Source organism: Malurus melanocephalus, unplaced genomic scaffold (genome assembly GCF_030028575.1).
Source record: "Malurus melanocephalus ecotype Western Australia unplaced genomic scaffold, MMel_1.1 scaffold_372, whole genome shotgun sequence".
NCBI classification, from domain to species: domain Eukaryota; kingdom Metazoa; phylum Chordata; class Aves; order Passeriformes; family Maluridae; genus Malurus; species Malurus melanocephalus.
The window spans coordinates 584,939-607,693 of NW_026623604.1; the positions used below are offsets into that span (position 1 = coordinate 584,939).

At 45.6% G+C, this 22,755-nt stretch overlaps 1 protein-coding gene across 10 annotated transcripts in view; it reads left to right on the forward strand.

The window, feature by feature from the left end:
* The window catches only part of MYO9A (myosin IXA), a 169,982-nt gene that overhangs the window by 83,907 nt on the left and 63,320 nt on the right, over window positions 1-22,755 (forward strand). For all 10 annotated transcript variants that reach the window (XM_057378746.1, XM_057378748.1, XM_057378747.1 and 7 more), the window contains one exon: window positions 18,418-18,534. In XM_057378746.1, the coding sequence (XP_057234729.1) occupies window positions 18,418-18,534 (117 nt within the window). The remainder of the gene's footprint in view (window positions 1-18,417; window positions 18,535-22,755) is intronic.

A 22,755-nucleotide genomic window follows, 5' to 3' on the forward strand; every position in this document is an offset into this window, starting at 1 on the left:
TTTAAGCCCCTTTCAATACAAACCAGTCTGGGATTCCGCSTAAAAAGTTTTGAGATCTTAGGTTTGGGATGGGTTTTGAGCTTTGATGAGTTTCCTATGTGCATCTGTTTCATTCTGGAATGTTTCACTTGCTGTGCTCGGCACAGGAGCTGACGTTTGCTGATCCCTTTCATCAGTGCTGGGTATGTGGAGATGACAGCTCCACGCAGAAATGCTTTTCATGAAAAGTGGGTGCAATCATTCCATGATCTCAGCCTGGCTGCTGAGCGATCTGTGTCCTCAGGGTCCTGCTGTGACAGCTGTCACCCTCCCCCTTAATGGTCTTGCACAGGCAGAGTTGGCTGCAGGAATCCTTCCCTTCGATGTTTTGGAGGCATCAGAGCTGAGATTGGAGTTTTATTGTCCAAGCCAAGCCTTTTCTGCTCCCCTTTGCCGAGCTGCAGCCCCCGAGGCCGCCTTTGTTGGATTTGCAGTGATGTCACATTCCTGGCTGTCTGCTCGCTCCTGCCTTGTTATTGTGCTCTGATTGCAAACACAGCCCTGTGGTTTGGAGGTTTTTTTTTTAGAAACGGTGGTTTGAACGCTTGGCAACTCATTTGAATCGTCCTCCTTCAGTTATGAATTGATACCAGACTGACTCTTCCTGGTTCTGTTCATCTTTGCAGTAATTTGGGTAAAATAGCATCTTATATTCTGGTGTCTTTTGGGTAGAAGGTTCTGCAAAGTGGGGACAATGTGTGGATGGACATCATGGAATCACACACTAGTTTGAGTTAGGAGGGGCATTAAAGCTTGTCTCATTCTAGCCCTGCCATGGCAGGGACACTCCCCACTGTCTCAGGGTGCTCCCAGCCCTGTCCAGCCTGGCCTTGGGCACTGCCAGGGATCCAGGGGCAGCCACAGYTGCTCTGGGCACCCTGTGCCAGGGCCTSCCCACCCTCACAGGGGACAATTCCTTCCCAATATCCCATCCATCCCTTCCCTCTGGCAGTGGGAAGCCATTCCCCCTTATCCCCAGTCCCTCTCCAGCTCTCCTGGAGCCCCTCCATGCACTGGAAGGGGCTCTGAGGTATCCCCAGAACCTGCAGCTTTGAAGGAGAAGCTGCAACAGGCAACCAGCTCCTCCCTCTTTTTTCATGTGGTGCTTCCTCTCTTGAGATTTCCCTTGATGGCTTTGTCCCAGGAGTGGAGCTGGGCTTTTTCCTCAGGAATAATGTGCCATTTTTAAGTTAGGCAGAAATACCAACTTTGTCAACTCCATGTTTCTTTTATTAAGTCAAGACTTCCTGATTGTTGCCCACATACAATCATTATACTGGATGATCTTGGAGGATCCAAGGATTGGATTCCAGTGCCTAAAGGAGGCCTACAAGAATGCTCCAGATGATCTTTTGACAAGGGCTTGGACTAACAAGACAAGGGGAAATGGCTTCAAACTGAAAGAGGGCAGGGTTAATTGGGATATTGGAGAGGATTCCTGGCTGTGAGGATGGAGAGGCATAGGTTGCACAGAGAAGCTGTGGCTGCCCCTGGATCCCTGGAGGTGTCCAAGGCCAGGTTGGATGGGGCTTGGAGCAGCCTGAGACAGTGGAAGGTGTCCCTGCCTGTGGCAGGGGCTGGACTGGATGGGCTTTAAGATCCCTCCCAATTCAAACCAGTCAGTGAATCATTGATCTAAAGTAGGTAACAGGTTCAATGTTACACCGAAGGAGGTAGGATTCAGCAAAGGAAAATTGGTGCCTCTTTGGTGCCAGCAGTGCTGGTGCTGTCATCTTCAGCTGAGCACGTTCTTCCCAGCACAGAGAAGGTTTCATTTCACTTTATTTCACCCAAGAGGGTTCAGGGTTTGTGGCAGCAGCACCTGCTCGAGCAGGGCCATACGTAGGAGCAAATAAATAGTTGTGAAAGGAACTCCCATTTCAGGGTGTTGATTCTTGGAGTGCAATCAGTGCTCGTCCTTGGTATGTCACAGGGATTATGGGATGAGCTTGTTCTTCAGGARGACCCTACAAAGCATAATGAGCTATCAGCTTTTCTCATCATTCAGTAACTCCTGATTTATTGTTAGGAAGTTGTGTCTAACCATGGTATTAACATTCGAGTACAACCCCATGTCCCTGGAGCTGCAGCTCTTTGTGGAATTGAGGAGAGAGAGGGCAGTCAAGGAGAGACCTGGTTCTGAAGGGAAAAATCAGCCCTGCTTTGTTTTGCCTCCCCTGCCATGCAAACACAGGCTTGATTGGAGACCCTGCAGGGGAGCCATTGTCCTCTSCAGCTGCACCTCCAGTGCCTTGGAAATCACAGCATCACATCCATAAATCACGGTTATATTCACCTCTGGCAGCCACCTCTTATCTCCTGAGCCACGCTGGCTCATCTGCCGTGGATGGATCCATCCATTTTCCCTTTTATAGCCCTGGATGGTGTTTTGATGCAGTGTTTGAAATGACTGCACAGTTCGGGCGAGTGCGAAGGTTTCACAGCTTTAGGYCCGAGATAAACTTTGGAAAGGGCTGCGTGGACAGGGGAGGCTGCACTTTTGTGCTGAGGTCTTGGGCTGCTGTCCAAAACAGCTGCCAAGGGCTTTATCAGGAGYGAGATGGAGCATTAATGGAGCCAGCAGCACTTCATGGGTTTCCCGAGAAATCACAGTGCAGTGTTGGGTAGCAGTGGGCTGGAGAATTCCCCTTCATTTACCAACGGGAAGGACCCTTGGAAAGTGCTGTGGGAGCAATTGAGCCATCAGTGGTGGGAGAGGTAGAGCTGACTGGGCTGCTTTGATTCAGATCTGTCTTGAACATTGAGCATCTTGGCAGCCACAGCCTCCTCTCCCTGATAACGTCAAATACAGCGGGCACGTAGCTGAAATCGGGAAAAAAGGGATTTTAATGGCAGCAAAATAACACACTCTGTGGGTTACTATTGTCCTTCCCAAAGTGCCACTCGATTCCAGGCACTGGGCTCTTTTTTTCACATATTAATATGTGCATTTTTGCAGTTTTCCTGAGGTAGGAAAGTTTCACAAGCCACAATTCAGGTATTTAAAAAAAAAAAAAACAAACAGATGCACTGAATATCAAGGGACTTGATGGATGTTTTGTAGGAAACATATGGGAGCAGAGCACTTCAGTCACATCTACATGGAGAGTTTGGGGGTTGTTAAAAATGGTTCTCTTGATCCTGTTTGTAATCTGAATATCATCTTAATCCGTGTGAAGAGCTGCCCTCCTGGGCCCTGTCTGTCTTCCTGCTTCAATCTACACAATGCAGGGGATTCAGGGTTTTTCCGTGGCAGCTCCCAGGCCATTACAGTGTGCCCTGACTCCTCTGCTCGTTTTCCTCTCTCCCATCTATCTTGGTTGGTGTTTCCGTCCCTGTTTCCACCATGCCGGAGCCAAGCCCGTGGCCGAGCTCCCCAACCATCTCCTCCTGGTTTCCATCCCGTCTGTTGTGTTTTTCAGGTTTGTGCCCAGCACCTGCTTGGCTGGTTTTCTCCAGTCTCTGCATTTTTTTTCCTGTTCTTCATCTGATGAGGAAAAACTCATTATCAAAGTCAATACATCTGTTAACGAGCCCTCTTCTACATTCCTTCAGAAAATATTTCATTTGCCRTGGTGTTTTCAATTCATTTAACTTGGTTGGTATTTCTTAAGCAAATTACTTTGCTTAKAGACATTATTTTAACAGATCTTTGTAATTTTCGGCCACTTGTGATTAAAGATGTTTTACCCCTAAGGGTTAGAAAACAAATAATTCACACTTTTGGGAGAAATCTGATGTGAAATTGTGCAACAGAAGGAAAATAAAAGATGTGAAACAACTTCTTAGGCAGCAACTGACCTGATTCTTGCCTTCCTTTAATTCTGGAGAGCTGTTGGGAGCCGGTTGTTTGATGTGATGGGTGTCACTGTAAACTTGGCCTGTATTTAACTGAATGTGTGTTCAGAATTGTAAGTGGGAAATGCSTGTCTGAAAGCTCTGAGGAGCTGGCAGGGACTGAGTCGTGCATCCAGCAAGGTCCTGGATAGGTTGGGGAGCAGATATTGGGCMAGCAGCCCCAAACTGTCCCATGCCCTGGGCTCATCCCCCAGTGTGGGCAGCAGGGGAAGGGGTTCTCTGCYCTGCCCTCAGGAGACCCCACCTGCAGAGCTGCCCCAGCCCTGGGGCCAACAGCAGAAGGACCTGGAGCTGCTGGACAGAGCCCAGAGGAGGCCACGGAACTGCTGCAGGGCTGGAGCCCCTCTGCTCTGGAGCCAGGCTGGGAGAGGTGGGGGTGCTCACCTGGAGAGGAGAAGGATCCGGGGAGAGCTCAGAGCCCCTTTTGGGGCCTGAAGGGGCTCCAGGAGAGCTGGAGAGGGACTGGGGACAAGGGATGGAGGGACAGGACACAGGGAATGGCTCCCACTGCCAGAGGGCAGGGATGGATRGGATATGGGGAAGAGATTCTTCCCTATGAGAGTGATGAGGCCCTGGCACAGGGTGCCCAGAGCAGCTGTGGCTGCCCCTGGATCCCTGRCAGTGCCCAAGGCCAGGCTGGACAGGGCTGGGAGCAGCCTGGGACAGTGAAAGGTGTCCCTGCCCATGGCTGGGSTGGCTCAGGATGACCTTGAAGGTCCCTTCCAAACCAGAGCAGTCTGGCATTCCATGATCATGTCTTTGTTCAAATGCTCTTTAGCAGATGGGTGCTCTGTGCTGTTACACRGCCATGGAAGGTCAGCATGGAACTGTTCTGTGACTGTGTCCAGAGCACCTGAATTACAATTAAATCTGTAAAATGCTTTTTATTGTACAGAAATGGGTGCATTTCTGCACCCAGCTCTAAGTCCATGTGAAATCAGCTCATGATTAGTTAGAAAAGCACTGATGCAATTTGGGTCAGATTTACAAAGTAAAATATTCAGGTTCCTGACAATCTGAGATGTGCAGGATTGGACGGGCGGTGACAGCACTGAACCTTGTGTTTTGGGGGACAGCAAAGCAGGCACATCTTTCTCTTCTGCTGCCACAAAACCATTATATTTGATTTTGTCATGTCACCAAGTGTCACTTTATCCAGACCGTCTTTACCTGGGATGAATTTTTGCTGACATTCCAAGACACTTGGAATGACCGTCACAGGATGATTATTTGGGATKATAAACTCTGCCGTGTTAGGGACTTTAAACTGGGGAGAACATTTCAGCATAAACACTAAATTTTCAGCACAGTAGCAGTTAATTGGCAGAGACACGAGGTAGAGAAGCCTTGTGGAGTGAACAGCAATGAGAGGAAGAAAGTATTTCATTACAGCAGAGATCTGAGTGATGTTTCATTCTCTATATCCTTGTGGTGGGACAGGCTGATGCCTTTTTCAGACCATTAGAAGGGAGAAGGAATGAAGTTCAGGACCAAATGGGAGAACATTACCTAAGATGTTAAAAAAAAAACAATAAAGGAAAAGATCATAGTTGTAATTAATCACGAGCCTGAAAATATTCAAGGAGAAACGGGGAAGGAGAAAAAATAATTAATAGCATGAAGAAAGTGGAATGAAAATTCTCAGAGGTACGAGGACAGGGACACTTAATGGAATAGAAAGCAGCAGAACTGCTGGAAGCACCTACTTATCCCAAAGCCCATTAGCTGAGGAGACTCGTTGTCACCAGGGGTTATTAACGTGAGGAGCTCAGCAGGAGCCCTTTGAAGAGCTGCTACGTTGATGAGTGGATTCAGAATTCAGAGAAAAACATTAATGGAATAAAACCGAAACCCCACAAAGCTTTTAAGAGCTAAGCGAGCGTCTCTGCTTCAGGACATGAGGGCAACCTGGGAGGGTGGAACTTCAAAAGAAACCTTTTTGTGGGATGAGGTTTCTCRCATTTTCCTTGGAAATGTGAGGAGCAGCTGTGCCCGTGACAGAGTAGGGATTAGATAAGCAGTGGTTTTAACAGATTGATGAATTCCTTCATGGCATGCAGCATCCTGCCTTTTCTGCAGGCTGACTTCATCAGCACTGGGGTTTTTAACCTGTTTTTATGATGTTTTCACGTTATGATGTGRATCTCTGCCCTCCCATTCCCACAGAGTGGCGGTGGGGGGTTGGTCTGAGATCTGGCTGAACAGTTTGTGTGCGAGGATCTTCCCAAGCTGCTGAACGTCACAGAATCCCAGAACAGTGTGAGTTTGAAGACCTTTAAAGGCACAATCTTGGGGTGTCCCATGCAGGGCCAGGAGCTTAACTTTGATATCCTTGTGACTCTCTTCCAGCTGAGGACATTCTGTGATTGTTCTCATTCTACCCCACGGGCAGGGACCCCTTCCACAATCCCAGGCTGCTCCAACCCTGTCCAGCCTGGCCTGGGGCACTGCCAGGGATCCATGGGCAGCCACATCCTCACGTTCAAAAGCTGCTGCAGTCACTGTTCTGCTCTGTGCCACCTTGGAAATTCCTGTGTGTTAACCTTGTTCCTGCTATTTATTTGGCACTGATGTCTGGAAAAACAGGGAAGGAATAGGGATTTCATGATTCCTGAACCAAGTCCAAAATCAGGGCTTTAGGAAGGGAAATGCTGACTTTCCATGGACTGCCCATAGCCCACCTCCAGCTGYCCTTTCTGTCACCAAATCCATTTTCAGCTCTTTAAAGGATTCTTTTAATTACATCTGCTTACTTGGAAGACACTTTAATTTCACTGTGTCCTTTCAGTTGCTTAAATTTCTGCTAAAATCATGTGAAAAGTTTTCAAGGAATGCAAACAAACCATTCCTGCGTTGGTAAGCCAGCTCTTCCCACACAGAGTGTCATTTCAGCCCAGTTGCTTGGCATATGGGATTTTCCTGTGCAATCCCAATCTGAGTGGATTCAGGTTGATTTTTCCCTCAGCCCAGGGCTGTTGGTCAGTGGCTGAAGGAGGAGGAGGTGCAGAAGCTCCGTGGCTGGACAGGGTTTGTTGCACAGACTTTGCCTCTCCAGCGCTAACAGCTGAGGTGTGATGAGAAATAACTTCTCTTTGGGGGAAGCTTGCCAAAAAAATGGTAAAAATAGCCTGGAATGATGACGATGGTGCACTGGCAGAACAAGTTCTTCTACGCTTGCCCTCTGCTTGGGAAGGGCCAACAGAAAGGCAGGATTTGGCTTTTAAAGGCTCGAGGGCTGGATCAGAGTCCTTGGTGAGGATCCTGGCATGTTGTGCCTGTAAATGCTGGGCAGATTTCCCTGAACGTGGCCTCCTCACATCAGGTCACCCAACTTCCTCTCATGCCACAAAGTAATTTATTAATTGATTTTTGCTGTGAAAACACAGGCAGAAGGGAGCTCAGTTCCTGCCATTGGCGTAACAGATTTTGGCTGCACCGAGGTAGAGGAAAACACATTTTGTCACCAGTGGACCCTTCAGACTCGGCTGCCTGGTGGCTCTGTGTGAGCTCCTTTCCCTCAGGGATRATCCACGTGTCTCCTTTCATCCTCTCCTCCACAGGCAGAAATGAAAACCGCAGCCTCATTTTCTGGAAGGGTTTAATTTAAGGAAGAGAGTGGTTTTTTCCCTTTCTTTGCGGCTTTGATTTGTTACAGATGACATTTTCTCAGCAACCGCCCAAATCCAAAGGCTCTGAGTGAAATCTTTTTAGKAAGATGATGCTCGTAACCGCCTGACTCTGCAGTCGGGACTTGGAGAAAATCTCTAACAAGATTTGTGTTGGTTTCCTTTGCTCCTGGCTCTACTTGGGGACTGTTTCTGAAAAGCGTAACCACARCGTGTTCCAGTCCTTAGCCACAAAGTGGCAATATCAGAGACAGGGCTTGAAATCATCTCTAAAAATAAACAGCAGACAGGTTGGGATGGGAGTGGGAATGAGGGGTCTCCCATCTGTGCTTTTCCAAACCTGCCTGCTACCAGTGGGGACTCAATAACTGGGGCTTCAACACACCCACAAAAGATGTTCTTCTTGGAGGTTTTCCACTTCATTTTTTGTGTTTACATCCATCTAATGGCAGRAGAATGAGTAAGGAGAGGGCAGTTGCAGGAGCACTCTGATATTTCCCATGTTACTCCTCAGAATGGTATTAGCCCAGGAGTGACACAAAGAATTTCAGTGGTAATTAGAGAATGTGAGGATCACAGGATCACAGGAGAGACTGGGCTGGAAGGGACTGTAAGGATCATCTTATTTTCACCCCCTGCCATGGCAGGGACACCTTCCACGGCTCCAGGGTGCTCCAAACCCCAGTGTCCAACCTGGCCTTGGGCACTGCCAGGGATCCAGGGGCAGCCACAGCTGCTCTGGGCACCCTGTGCCAGGGCTTCCCCACCCTCCCAGGGAACAATTCTTTCCCCGTATCCCATCCATCCCTGCCCTCTGGCAGTGGAAGCCATTCCCTGTGTCCTGTCCCTCTATCCCTTGTCCCCAGTCCCACTACAGCTCTCCTGGAGCCCCTTTAGGCTCTGCAAGGGGCTCTGAGCTCTCCCTGGATCCTTCTCCTCTCCAGGTGAGCACCCCCAGCTCTCCCAGCCTGGCTCCAGAGCAGAGGGGCTCCAGCTCTGGAGCAGCTCCGTGGCCTCCTCTGGGCTCTGTCCAGCAGCTCCAGGTCCTTCTGCTGTTGGCCCCAGGGCTGGGGCAGCTCTGCAGGTGGAGTCTCATGGCGGCAGAGTAGAGCAGGAGAATCCCCTCCCATGCCATGTATGCTACTCCATCCACGGCCAGCAGGCTGAACACACTAACCTGGGATGAAAACACTGTGATATTAAAATATTTTAGATCRTATTTTTAAGAAAGAATAGTCTTTTAAAAATAATGAATTCTTAGTGGTTTATAATTTCCTAGAGCTGCARGTAAGCAAGTAGCTCTGAAGGACTTTCTTGTCACCTGTGTGCATGGGGAGTTGTGATTTCCCACTGCTCTGCTCCCTTCCCACTTGTGAGCAGCCATCACGTCTGGTTTCCATCCCATTCCTGTGGCCAGCATGGACTGAGCAGCCTTTGGGGTTCCCCTTTGGCTCACAGCACATGGGCTGAGACAAGCAGGATTAGGGTTTTTTTAAAACAGAGTCTTAACACCCAGAGGAAAGCACTCTGGCAGGATGTCAGACTCGAGCTTAATCCCTGCCTTGGCATCCAGGGCTGTTATATCATGCTCGGGCTGCAGAACTATGATGTCATTTTCCACACTCATATTTTATCTGAACATCTTATTAAAATCCTGTCATTCTCCTGAGTGCTTTCCCTGAGAGAGCTCARATTGGTAATGCACCACCATGGTTTTTAAATTATTTTTATGTACAATTAAGGAGGAGGAAAAATGAAAGCATCATTGAAAGAAAGGAGTGAAAAACACATGATTTGTGTTTTGATTGAAAAAAAAAAAAAAAAGAGGAAAAGTTGGTTTAAACCAACTTTAATGTGAACTTTCCCGTAAAGGCTCATTTTGATACTTTAATTCTATAAATGTACCTGCAAAGTAAATACTTTAGAAAGCAACAACAAAGCACCAAAGTCTGGCACTATCCGTGGCTCCCGCCCTCCCTGCTGGCTGCCACATCCTGGCAGAAACCTTCCACTATCACCCTGGAGCTGGGAGGCAGCAGGGTGTCCTGCCAGTGGATTTTATCCAAGAGATGCAAGTGTCAGTGATGTTTTCCAGAACTTATGGGTGTATTTTCCAATGAGAAAAAAATAGCCTGGAATGTCATTACTATGCAATGCTGCATCGTGCCCCAACACGACACTGGAACACGAAGGCATTGCAGGATTTTGTCACTAAATCAGGTGTAAAGTTTTCACATTCATCGAGTGGTTTTAGGTATTAGTTTCAAATTTTATGTAACACCTCTTTTCTAATTCTTCTTGTGTTTTCCTTGCTGTGGTACCAGTTTCCCAGCACCTTCCTTCACTACGTTGGTGCCCTCAGAATCACCTTCTTTGGGCAAAGGTCCTTCTCCAATCTGCCAGTCTGGGTTACTCATGCAGTCTGCGGGGAATTCCCAAATCACACCAACACCCTTCCCAAAAATCCCACTGGGACAAGTCAATTCTACAGGTTTATCCAGAGAGAGAATTTTCTGGTGTCAACATATTGTCAGGTGACAAGTCCTTCAGAGCTACTTGCAGCTCTAGGAAATGATAAACCACTAAGAATTCAGTATTTAAAAAAAAAATTATTCTTTTTTAAAAATACRATTTGAAATATTTTAATATCACCATGTTTTCATCCCAGGTTAGTGTGTTCAGCCTGCTAGCCATGGATGGAGTAGGATACATGGCATRKACAGGGCTTGGAGCATCCTGGGACAGTGGAAGATGTCCCTGCCCATGGCAGGGGTGGCACTGGATGATCCTTCAGGATTTTTCCAATCCAAGCCATTTTGGGGTTCTGTAAATGAGGCACTCAAACCTGTGTTTGGACCAGAAGASGGATCAGTCCTTGTGTGATTCCAGCACTTGAGAAGTTTCTGTGGTTTTTCAAACCCAGAGATGTTCCCCAGCTCCAGTGAGAGCCGTCGATGCTCCTGCAGGTTTTGTGTGTGGTGCTGCTCTCCTTCCTCCCCACCCTCCTCCCTCTCTGCTCCTTCCCTGGTTTGGCTCTCACAGCCACATCTCTCCCTCCCTGAGCAGGAATGTCAGACCCAACCAAGCACCCTGAGCAGTTCCCCTCTCCCTACAGCCACAAACCCCAGCTGCAGCCGCCTTCCGTGTGGGTTTTTTCAGCCCTCGTGGAGCAGGAGCAGTGTCTGAGATAAAAATGGGATTTTTGTAGTATTTTAGTACACGAGCACTGTGAGCAGTATCTGGCAGCCCTAAGCCCTGTTCAAATAAAAGTGTATTTTAGTTTGCTTTGTTTAATCCCTTAATTAGTGATTGCTGCAGATCATCACCTCCGAGATGCCCACGTGGGCTCTTTGCAGTTGTCTGCACATCCCAGGCTCCCTGAGAACATGGGGGTGGCTTCTGTTTCTGGTCATTACATCCCTTTAGGTGATCCAAATCAAGTTCATCAGGAAAGCTTGAATTCCTCCTGCTTTTTCTTGTTCTAATCTTGGATAAACTGTATCCCTCTTCACAGCTAAGCATTCTTAATATGTGTATTTTTTTAAAAGCAAGCATAATTTTTTTTTTTAGAATACAAACTGATTTCTTTAATCATTTACTTGCAGGCAGCATAATTTTGTAGAATAGATACTTTGAGGCAAATAAGAAAACAAGTACACTCTTTTCCTGATTTTTCCCCTACTTGGAAATGAAACACATCACTTAAACSCACAGAAGGTATTGAAGGAGGGACATTTTCATCTGAAAATCTTAGGTAAATRCCATGGGCAAAATTCACTGGGTGTTAAAATACGGTTTTTTACTCTGAGTCATCTTGGAATGAGACATTTGTGYTACAGTAAGTACAAATGTAATTATGAAGCCAAATTTCACCTTAGAGAATAAATGGGGGGAAAAATRGGAATGGCTGATAAGGCTTTCAAATGGTAACGAAAATCAAATTCTGTGTGTGGTAGTAACTCACGAAATCATTTCTGTGGTAGGATATCACCGGGTTCCTGGGATTTAGTGCCAAGTCCCTGTGAGCAGAAACACCAATTGATTAATGAGAGAATATGCTGGAAATTTATTCCACATATTAAGTGAAAAGCAAACAAATAAAGCTCCCAGAGAGCCACTAAAAACACATATCYAGATTTGATTTTTGGAGGGATTTCCTGAAGAGGAAGAATTCTACTGTTCCTTTTTTTTTCTCCAGAACATTTCATTGGAAGCACCTTTCATCCTTCTATAGAAATTATAGGAAGCCCATCAAAGGCCCTAAGGGAAAAGGGGATATTTCCTCTCTTCCTGTGTTTCGATCTGATTTCCTGAAGAGGAATCTGTTTCTTCTCTCCACCAGCAGAAAACATATTTTGTGGTGCCCAACTTTACTTAAATAATTGAACTCCTGCTTTTTGTGTTTTGTGCCAAATCCTGCAAACTTCACACTTGGAAAGAAACATTTCTTATTACCTTGGAAAGATAATGAACCTGTAATTGTTCAGKATTTTTAATTGGAGTCTGCAAGGGGAATGTGTTTCTTTTTTTCCCCCTGGAGGGCAGGAAACAGCTGCACACGTGTCCTCATGCTCTGGAAGAGCTGGAGGGTCACCAGGAGAGGAAGAATTCACAGGTAGTTCCTATGGCTGTATTGAGATCATTCCTAGTTTAACAAATGGGTTTTTGGGGATATTGCAGGTTTTCGGGAAAATTTAAGAGTTGCTTGTAAAGGCAGATTTTTTGGGATGGTGGGCATTCTGCATTTGTAGGGAGTGCTGGTGCTGGCAATGGTGTGAACCAGTAACACTGATAATGTCCATCAGGGACACACACAGTCTCCTGGGAAAACAGGAAAACTGGAGAGAAAAAGGACCACGAGCAACAGGGCAACAAGTCTTGAAGACTGAACTGCAAAGCACCGAGTTGCCTTTGGGGCTAAGGAGTCAGGCTGCCTTCTGATACATCTTCTTTTATAGATCCAAGGAATTTTCCAGAGCTGTGTGGGGAAAATGGCATTTAAACATCCCCTTTTCCCATCCTCATAGCTGGTAGGAGATGAGGAGTGGGCGTGCTGACCTTGCCCAATGTCTGTGATGTMCCCAGTGAAAATCTGGGATGTGACAGCGTTATGTTGAAGGTGCAGTAAAGTTGTGTTGACCAGCTGGGTCCATCAGCACATCTTTATGGATGCTCCCTAGATCTGCACAGCACTGAGGGGTGGGATGAGGGGTGTCACAGTTAATAAACTCCACGGTGTTTAATCCTCATTAGGGCTTTAAGTCGTTTTGTGCCCACACTCACTTTCCATTCACTTCTCATTAGCTCAGTCTGTTCTTGGGGACTGGTGTCTAAACCCCAGCTCTGAGCACTGTGCCCTTCCTGAKGTGATTTTCCTCAGTTGTGACTCAAAATAGATTGTGGTGTCCAATGTGTCTGTGTTAAAGGACATTTTTGTYTATGAAAAATGGGTTTGGGTTTTCTGCCTTGCTTTTCTTGAGAGCAGCACATGGTGCTGGTTGCACTCTGGAGGTTCCAAGGATGGAGTGATGCTCAGAAACTCTCCTGGGCAAACACAAATGTCTAAATGGCTGTGCAAATGTAATAGTTTTTAAAGTCTGTTTTTTGGTGTAAAACCTTAAAAAAACCCTTGTTTTTTGATGGTCATAAGAGCTGCCTAAACCAGATATCCATCTCCCACCTTTCTCCTGTGTCCTGGGTCAGTCTATTCCATCCTTTGCATTAGCCATGAGGGAAGATGGACAAACCTCTCAACGAACGAGATGTTTGAAGTCTTTAGAGATCGTATCTGTCTCATAAATACCACTTTGGAACGATTCCTACCTGGAACTGATCATTGACTGATACCCTGCTCTTCCTAAGTGATGTAAAAGTGATGAGCTTTGCTTTGCTTTGCTTCCAGTTTTCTGAGTGTCTCTGTTGAGCCATGCTCTGAACAGAAGCAGTTCTTTTGAAACAAAACCTTAGGGGAAGTGTTTCTTGTTTACAAGAACCCTTCATCCCATGGCTATTTTGGGTCAAAAATGCTTAAAGGTGAACTCCAGGAGCCGATTGCTGTTCCAGATACGCTGCGTGGTTTGAAGGAGCCATCCAGGAGAGGGTCTGGCTCCTGTGTGTCCATCCCATTCTGATCTTCCTGTGGTTATTGGTGTCTAGACTCCATAAAATGTTCCTCTTGRCTGAGCAGGGTGTGACTGAAACCACTGAGCTTCCAGCAGCATCTCAGTGGCTTTTTCCTCAGAGAATATCCYRAGCTGGAAGAGGCCCRCAGGGACCATYTAGTCCAACTCAGCAGGATCTCTTTGCCTTCTGGGCATGCAGTCACTGAGATATTGCTGCTGCAATTTTTGTCCTTTGCCTTTCAAAGCTGTTCAGCATTCGCTTGCACCCATTCTCTGTTCTCCAGGCTTTGTTTATTCCCCTTAGTCTGAAAAACGTATMAATATTTGGGTTTTTGTTGTTAGAATTGAGCTTTTGCTGCTCTTGCTCACATGTAAGGTTAGTCAGCAATAAAAACACTGAATCCAACAAGGAGCATGGGGGGAACTTCCAGAAAATGATGTGAAAATGTCTGTGAAAGGTTWACTGGGCACCTTGGAGCCATGGGATCAATTAGGTTGGAAAAGACCTCTAAGGTCAGYRAGTCCAACCATTYCCCAGCAGTGCCAAGGCCACCACTGACCCCTGTCCCCAAGTGCCACATCCACACAGTTTTGAAATCACCATTTCCCTGAGCATCTTTGCCAGGGCTGGACCACCCTGTCCCTGAAGAAATTTTCCCCAGTATCCAACCCGAACATACTCTGGCTCAGTTTGGGGCCATTTCCTCCTGTCCTGGCCCTGTTCCCTGTGAGCACAGCCCGACCCCCTGGTTGTCCCCTCCTGTCAGGGAGTTGTGCAGATCCAGAAGGTTCCCCAGAGCCCCCTTTTCTCCACTTGAACCCCTTTCCCAGCTCCCTCAGCCTCTCCTGGTGCTCCAGCCCCTTCCCAGCTCCATTCCCATCTCTGGCTTCAGCCCCTCAATGTCTTCCTTGTAGTTTTCCACATGTAAGCTTGATGGGAATTTTAACCTGTCTGCTTTCTCTGGATTTTCTGGGTGCCAACAAATATTTGTAATAATTCCAGCGTGGAATTTCAGCCCGTGGCTAAGCGCAGGAGTGCGGGATCCTGCCTGGAGCAGGGGATGCTGTCAGATGGCAGCAGACAGATTTGCTCATGTATGTTTAGTGACTTTGTGATCTCAGTTCTTAAGGACCTCCTGTACATGTACAAATGTGTTTCACAGAGACTTTTAATTTGAGCAAATTTGGGTTTCTGAGATTATATCTTTTCCAGCCTCTAAAACACAGGCTGCCACTGCCGGAACTGTAAGTCCTTGTTCCACAACACTTCAAAGGTAAATTTTAATTCTTAAGCCTGTCTTCCCCTTGTTCTTTTGGCAGAAGATGTTTGCAGAAGTTTATCTATTTTTAAGGTGGCCTCAGTCTGATGCTGATTGTGACAACTTTCAGACGCAATTAATTTGGCACTGAAATCTTACAAAAAACTCAAATATGTTATATCAGGATCTTAACAAAAGTTGGCCAACCCAACAAGTGGAGTTTCTGTTGTATAATAAGTAGCATATAGATCCTTTCTAGCTTGATAAGCAGGAAACTATTGATAAAAACCTTGTCTGTAGCTTATTTTCTGACTCGCCGAGCCAAAGCACGTTTGATCTGTCTCGGTTTGGAATCAGCAATATTTCTGTGTGGGTGCAACTTGTCCTGCTGCCTTTGATCCCCAGAGATTTGTTTTGGCATTGCAGCAGCTATTTTTATTTTGCTTTGTGAGGGAAATAAACATGGTTTGATGAGTGTCACCATGTTCCAGATCTGCTTAAATGTAACGTTAGGAGACTTGTGGAGAGACCAGGAGCTGGAGGAGATGACCTGGAGACAAATTGTGTGTGATGGATGGGATGCAGGCCAGACACTAGAATTGATTTAAGATCTGTGGGATAATACAGGAATAAATAACTACCCAGTAAATACAGGATAAAACCTCATTTTAAATGCTCTGCTGCAGCTCCTGAGTTTTAATAGAAATAATATTCTCTGCTAGTCTTCAGATTGGGTAGGTTTGGAATCTATTTTGGATAGTGAGGGGCCTTGTTTATAATGTGACATCACCCAAGATCTAGTCTAAAAGATTAATATTTTATTGCAATGGAAGAAAAAAATTCCAAAAAACAGCACCACTCCCTCCCCCCAAAAATCCTGAGTCATTGAAATAGCTTCATTTCAGTGCAGGTATTTTTGAAATGGATGAAGGCAAAGTGCTTCATCCTCCCTCTCTTCTCCATGTGTTGCTTTGCCAGGAGTTTTCTACCAGCTCTCACCATCAGCCATCATTCTAAAAGTAGCTGKGGAACATTTTGAGATCTGGGCCACTGATTGTGATTTTGGGTCCCAAGTACAGCAAGGAAATCACCTCTCCATGGGCTTTCAGCACCCTGCACACCMTGGAAACTGGGCAGTGCTGGTGTCAGGGCAGCTTCCCCGTGTGAACATCCACAGCAGTCACACTCCCAACATTCCTCATCACTGGAGTGGTGCAGACTTAATGATATCCTTGTTTATCTGGGGGGAAAACGAGAGAAACTCAAGGGTGAAGTCCTGCACACCCCTGTAGCCTCTAATGAAAGGGGGAACGAAAAACATTGTGATGGAAACCCACATATGATCCTATAGGGGAAACAATGAAGTTCTTTTTGGCTTTAAATAGAAGTGGAGTTTGTTTTTAATTGCATGTTGGAGCAATTAATTGGGCTGGTTTATGCCAGGACAAAGCATTACAGCAGTGAGAAGCATTCCTGGCTCTTGGCCTTCGTCTTTCCCCAGGGACTGATTTTTCTGGTGTGACAGTGGTACTGATTGTCTTCCAGCTTAATCAAAAAAGTGTAGATGGAGCGTAGGGATAGAAAATTTGCCTTGATTTTTTATTAATTGCTGAAATATTCTCTCATATTTGAGGAAAATTTAAAAATAGGCAGCAAAACCCACTCCAAACAACCTGTTTTGCTTTTAATAAAAACAGCCAAGAAAACCCTCTCTTTTCATCAGTGAAGGGAAGAAAAAGCAGTTGGTGGGAACTAGAGCTCTTTGTGTTCAAAATGCCGGCTGCTTTCCAGCCCTTGTTGGAAAACTCAGGCGTTTCGAGAGCTCACTCTTTGAAAGCGCTGGTTTGGTCTGAGCTACACCAAAATCCTCTCTGTCCTGTTACTMGCCTGTTTTCATCATCCACTTGTTTTCGGTTGGTTTTTGGGTCAGGGTAATTCCTTAATTGTGGCCATATTTTGTGTTTTGTGTTTTGTGATGTCACTTTTTATTGCCGCCACGTTAACGTTAGCAGTGTATGAGGGCTGTGAGCATCCTCAGCCACAGAACCATGGAATTGTTCAGGTTGGAAAAGCCTCTGAGCCCAACGAGTCCAACCATGCCCCAGCAGTGCCAAGGCCACCACTGGCCCATGTCCCCAAGTGCCACATCCTTGCTCCTGTTAAATCTCTCCAGGCGTGGGGACTCCACCCCTGCCACAAGCAGCTGTTCCAATGCCTGACAACCCTTTCCATGAATAAATTTTTCCTAATATCCAACCTAAACCTCCCCTGGAATGGGCTGTGTTACTCCCTTCTCCTGTTCCAGCTGGACAGGGAAAGAAAGTCAGACCATGTACTTCRTTGCATTTTAAGAGCGAAACATTGGCAGAACAGCTTGTGGTCACACTAAAGGCTGCTATCTCCAAAAATCAGGGAAAAAAGAGGTGGGGATAAGCTGATAGAAGATAAATGATGATACATGAGCTTTATTCCTTCATTTGGGGTCAGTGACATGAGGCCACTCAGATGATGTGCTTCACAGGGAGGGGCAGTGACAGAGATTTCACGGCAATAAGTGACAAGCCACTGATTTGTTACAGTTCAGGGTTTAATTGAAATAATTATGTGGGAACCTTCTGGTTCCGTTTTTATTCTTCTGCAGTGGCTAAAATGAACCGAAAGGTAGCAGTCATGGCTGGTACCATAAGATTTTAGGTGGTTAATATGTCCCAAAGCTCTACTCAGGGTGATAATTGAAACGAAGGAAGAATCCCAAGCAGCAAGAACAAAGAGAACCCTTAAAAAGGAATYGCTCCTTTCTGGATCTCTGTGTAGGTGCCTGTCCCAAAGTCCAGGGACCCTCCTTTGATCTCAGCTTTGATCCCACGGAGTGGAATCTCTTTGATCGCAGCCCTGGTGGGGATGGCGCTTTCCCGGCRCTGTTGCTCCTCTCTCTGGGAGAGCTGCTGGAGGAGCGCTGACCCCGCCTGCTGTGATTTGGAGCTGCTGCTGGCAGCACCTGGAAAACTTCAAGTTTTCAGGAACACTCAGATTTACTAGAGGGCTTTCAGCCTCCCCTTCTGCAGCCCTTCTGCTGGTGCCAGGCACTGCCTGTCCCAGCCAGTGCTTYCACATCGCTCGCTGTCCCTCCTGTGCGGTATCCACCCTCCTCTTTCCTTCTCTCCCAGGAAACCTTCCAAGGATCTCRGTGAATTTATTGTTTACATATTTAATGTACATATTTATTTCCTTTCCTTTCACCACCAGTGATGGGATTTGTKGTGTGATCTCATGTGTCATCCTCTCAAATGCACAAAAGAAACCAAGTCAGGGGCACATCTCCCAGCCCTGGGATCCCTCCCAGTTCCCAGTGCCGTCGGGACCATTGACGTGCGTGGCATAAATTAAAACAGCAGACAAAAGCTTTGGCAGGGGAGAAATATGAATGTTGGATGGTGGAGCTTGAGAAGCAAAAGCCATTTTGGTGTGGAGCAGGAATMATTTCCAATCAGTTTTTTTTCTTCTCTCTCTCAGGCCGTGACCGTACGGAATTCCATGGCCAAGTCGTTGTACAGCGCCCTGTTTGACTGGATYGTGTTCAGGATCAACCACGCACTCCTCAACTCCAAGGACATGGAGGAGAGCACCAAGGTAACGTCTCCAGAGCTTGTTTGGCTCCTCCCTTGGCTTTTTAAAACGGGTCACTACGTGATAAAACATTACCCAGGCATGTTGCTTAACATGAAGTTAATTTTTCCTTGGATAATAACTGAGTACATTATTTTAAGCAGTGTTTGCTGAGCTGAGAAGGGCAAAGCACCTCAAGTGTTTTCATCTCAAAGCAACCAGGGAAGAGATTTTGTCACAGTCACAAAAGGCTCTTGCTCTCCCACCCCCTCCAGGAAAAATGGCAAATAATTTTTCTCCTTGAGTGTAAAACTAGAGGACCGTGTATGATTGAGGGAGGGAAATKGAATTCTTGCTTCTGCATTTGGGTGAATTTGCTCCATGATGAARTGATGAATGAGCTGGGTAGCACAACAGAAAAATGAAATTAAAGAAAAATGTCATGATGGGAAGAGTGAAGCTGGTATGATGCTGTGGCACCTTCCCAAAGAACTGATGGAAGAAATGACAGAAGGTTTCCTACCATAGCAGGGCTTGGATGCCGTGACCAGAACATCCTCCCAACCCTCTCGTGGATTCGTCTACACTCCTCATGTTTGGGTGATACTGACCCCAAAATCTGTGTCCATGCACACATGGTAGCTTCCAGCTACCCTTGGCTTGGGAATCTGGGACAGGGTCCAGCAGCATGTGGGGTTCTGGGGGCTGTGCATCCAGACTAAAGTCACAGATGCCAAAAGGAGGATTTTTGCTAAGCAATGACATTTTGATTGTGCCRTAGGACTGAAGTTGCAGAGGCTCTCAACATGGTCACTCCTTTATTTAATTCCTAAAAAGGAGCATAATTGCATGCTGAACTGGAAGTAAAAACATGCSTGTGAAATCTGGTTACATGCTTTTCTGACAAAGAAGGGTTGTTACAGTGATAACATCCCGAGAGCCTTGTGACTGCACATGCTGCCTCTCCCTCTGTTTAATATTTTACCAGAAATGTTGTGTTCTTTCCTGATTTTTTTTCCAAGTCATCAAAAGTTTTGTCTGGGCTGTCAGGAAAGAGCAAACCACACTGTTTGCATATTTGATGAAGCAGAAAAGTGGATTTGTTTTGACAAGGAAATGCATCTCAAATGCTAATTTTTTTAATTAATTACCCTATGATTTTTTAAAATTATTATCTGTTCTRTAGTATTTAAACACAAATCAGTCTAGGACACCCTTGTGTGCTTAGTCAGCATGGCTGTGAAAGTGAGGCACCAGGGTAGGTGTTTATGGGCCATTAAACTTTGGTTCCCAACCTCACATCTCAGCAGGTAAGAGCCAGAACAGCCCAAATTCCTGCTGCTCTCCAGCATTGCTRCTGCACGTTAACCCTGTACATGGGCCAGGGGTTCTGGAGCAGGAAGGCAGTGCACAAAACACCAGGAAATATCTGCTGCTCAAGGCAGGACTGTAGTTCAGATTGTCTTCAGAGTCCTCTCTGAGTTGGATTGATTCTCACAAATCCCCCAGAAATCCCGAAAATGCACAAATCCGCCCCGTTTTAGGGTGGAGAGGGTGAAGGAGAGATTTATGTGTATTCAGAGAAGCTTCGTTAAACATTGACCAGCCAATTTTCCCTTGAGCGGTTCTACCCCGTCACCTCCTCAGCCCTGTTTTTAGCCTCTGACACGGCTCCTTCCAGCACAGAGGGAGGAGAAATGTCTCCCTGGACTGGGCAGGGCTGGGAACAGCTGTTCCTTGGCCCTCAAGGAATAACGTGGCTGCCAACAATGTCCGAGGGCATCCCGCAGAGGCACCGAGCGAGAATCTCCACCCTGGAGGAACAGAGCTGTTCCCGTTCATCTGGCTTTTCCTACCRCTTCCCAATCCTCTTGAAACCCTTTTCAGATCATGTTAATAAACCCCTGATGAGGATGTAGGTTCTTCTTAGCCTTCCGTAGGATGTTTTGAGGTTGGGCAACACCAGTGAGTAACTGGGAGGTGGGCTGGGAGCAGGGGCATCTCCAAAGCCTGGGAATAGCTCCTTGTTGCACGGCAGGACCTCGGCTCTTGGATGGCATCTCTTTACTGGCATCTCCCAGCCAAAACAATCTCCTAAACACACCAAACCTCTGGTTTATGAGAGCGAAATTCAGCCTTGCACCTCAGAAACTCCTGAGTGTGCAGTGGGTGAACAATCTGTGACTCACCCTGCGGCAAATGGCCCCGATTAATCCCAGCCCACGCTTGCCACTGATATTCCGCTGGCTTTTAAGATGTGTTTTGAAACAATCCTGCAGGTTGGGAAGGTTCAAAAGGTGTCAGGTGATGGATTTGGGGCAGAGTGCTTTCTTTTATCATAATCACATTTTGCAGAGGTAAAATAAGACTGAAAACCATCTGAATTCAGAGTGTGTTTGGGAGAAGCTGATGAGAAAAATTAATACAGAGGATTCTCTCTTCATGAACATAGATTTGATTTCAGCGGGACAATGRGAACTGAGACCATTTGCAGATCCCAATATGTGTTTATTTGATGTCAGCAGTAAGGAGAAGATCAAAAGATGAAACTGGGCAAAGAAAAATAAACACTYGGCCGTTGTTCTTCCACATTGCCCAGCAAATATTTGGAAGATGTAAATCAGACCTTTGATATCCAAATTTAGTTAAATGTACAGTGAATTATTTTGGGAAAATGCAGTGGGATTTGGCTTATCTTTGCTTATCTTGGTGACAGGATTTGTAGCATTATTTCTGACCCAAGTTGTGAATAAGTTATTTGATACCTCCTGGTTTATGGTAATGGCAGAGCTGCCGTGGCTCGGATTCGCTCCGACTCCCTTTTCCTTCATCGTCTCTCAATTGCTTTTAGTTCCTTTTATGTTCTCATGATCCCTTACAAACTGTCTGAAATTTGACCTTTATTAATGAGGTCGGAGACTTTTYCTTCTCTTGAGAACTAGATTACTGAAAGTCCCAGAGCCTCTTATTGAATTCCCCTTCCATAAATCAGGTTAGGAATTGTTAGAAGTCCATCTCATTGCTTAAAACGATGATAGAGTGGAGATGGTGGTGGATCAAAAGGGTGGTTATAATCTTTCTCCATTTGTTTCTTGTGAAGTGTCCTAATTTCTTCCTGAATCACCCTTCTGCTGTTTTTGGATGATGTGCTGTGTACATGGGGATGACAGTGAATTCATGGCCATGAAGAAAATTAAAATTAATGGCCATGAAAAAAAAATTGTGGTTAAACTCATGAAGAACTCATGGCCGTGAAGAAAATTCATTAAAATTAATGGCCATGAAGAAAAATTCATGGTTGAATTCATGAAAGACTCATGGCCATGAAGAAAATTCATTTCAATTAATGGCCATACAGAAAATTCATGGATTAATTCATGAAGGACTCATGGCTATGAAGAAAATTCATTAAAATTAATGGCCATGAAGAAAAATTCATTGTTGAATTCATGAAGGACTCATGGCTATGAAGAAAATTCATTAAAATTAATGGCCATGAAGAAAAATTCATTGTTGAATTCATGAAGGACTCATGGCTATGAAGAAAATTCATTAAAATTAATGGCCATGAAATAAAATTCATCATTGAATTCATGAAGGACTCAGGGCCATGAAGAAAATTTATTTAAATTTAACCAACCAGTTAATTCTTGGCTTTGTGATCTGAAGCAGAGGAAGAATTGCTGAACATGCAACATATTTAATGTGCATCAGTTCATTAATTTTAGGCCCCAAATTCCAAGTTTGTAGCAATCACTGCCTCTCACTTTATGTAATAGGTCATCATGTATATTGGGGTGATGTATGTTGGAGTGGTCTTTCAGATGAAGTGGTGATGGATTTTTGGGTTGTTTTGGGATTTGGGGAGAGATTTTTTTACAGTATCGGCTTTGGAATCTTGTAAAAGAAAAGAAATTAATAGAATGAAAAGAGATTAAAAAAATTTAAAAATAGTAATAAACAAGATTTTCCCCTGAATTTGAGGCAAACCTATTTGTGATTGCAAAAATTTGCCTCCGTGGTGGAATGACATCACCAGCRTGCATTTGGGGCAGCATAAATCAGCTCCAGTGATCCCTATTTATTGGCACTTTGGGAATTGGAGAGTGTGGAGCTCCAAGGCCATCATTTGCCAAAAGCCCTTAAAACTCATGCTCTGTGTTTAAATGTCATGGCTGGGACATTTTTAGAAAAGCATGAGGTCATTTTTCATCATCTTGAGCAGAAAGGGCTCACTGACCCAAG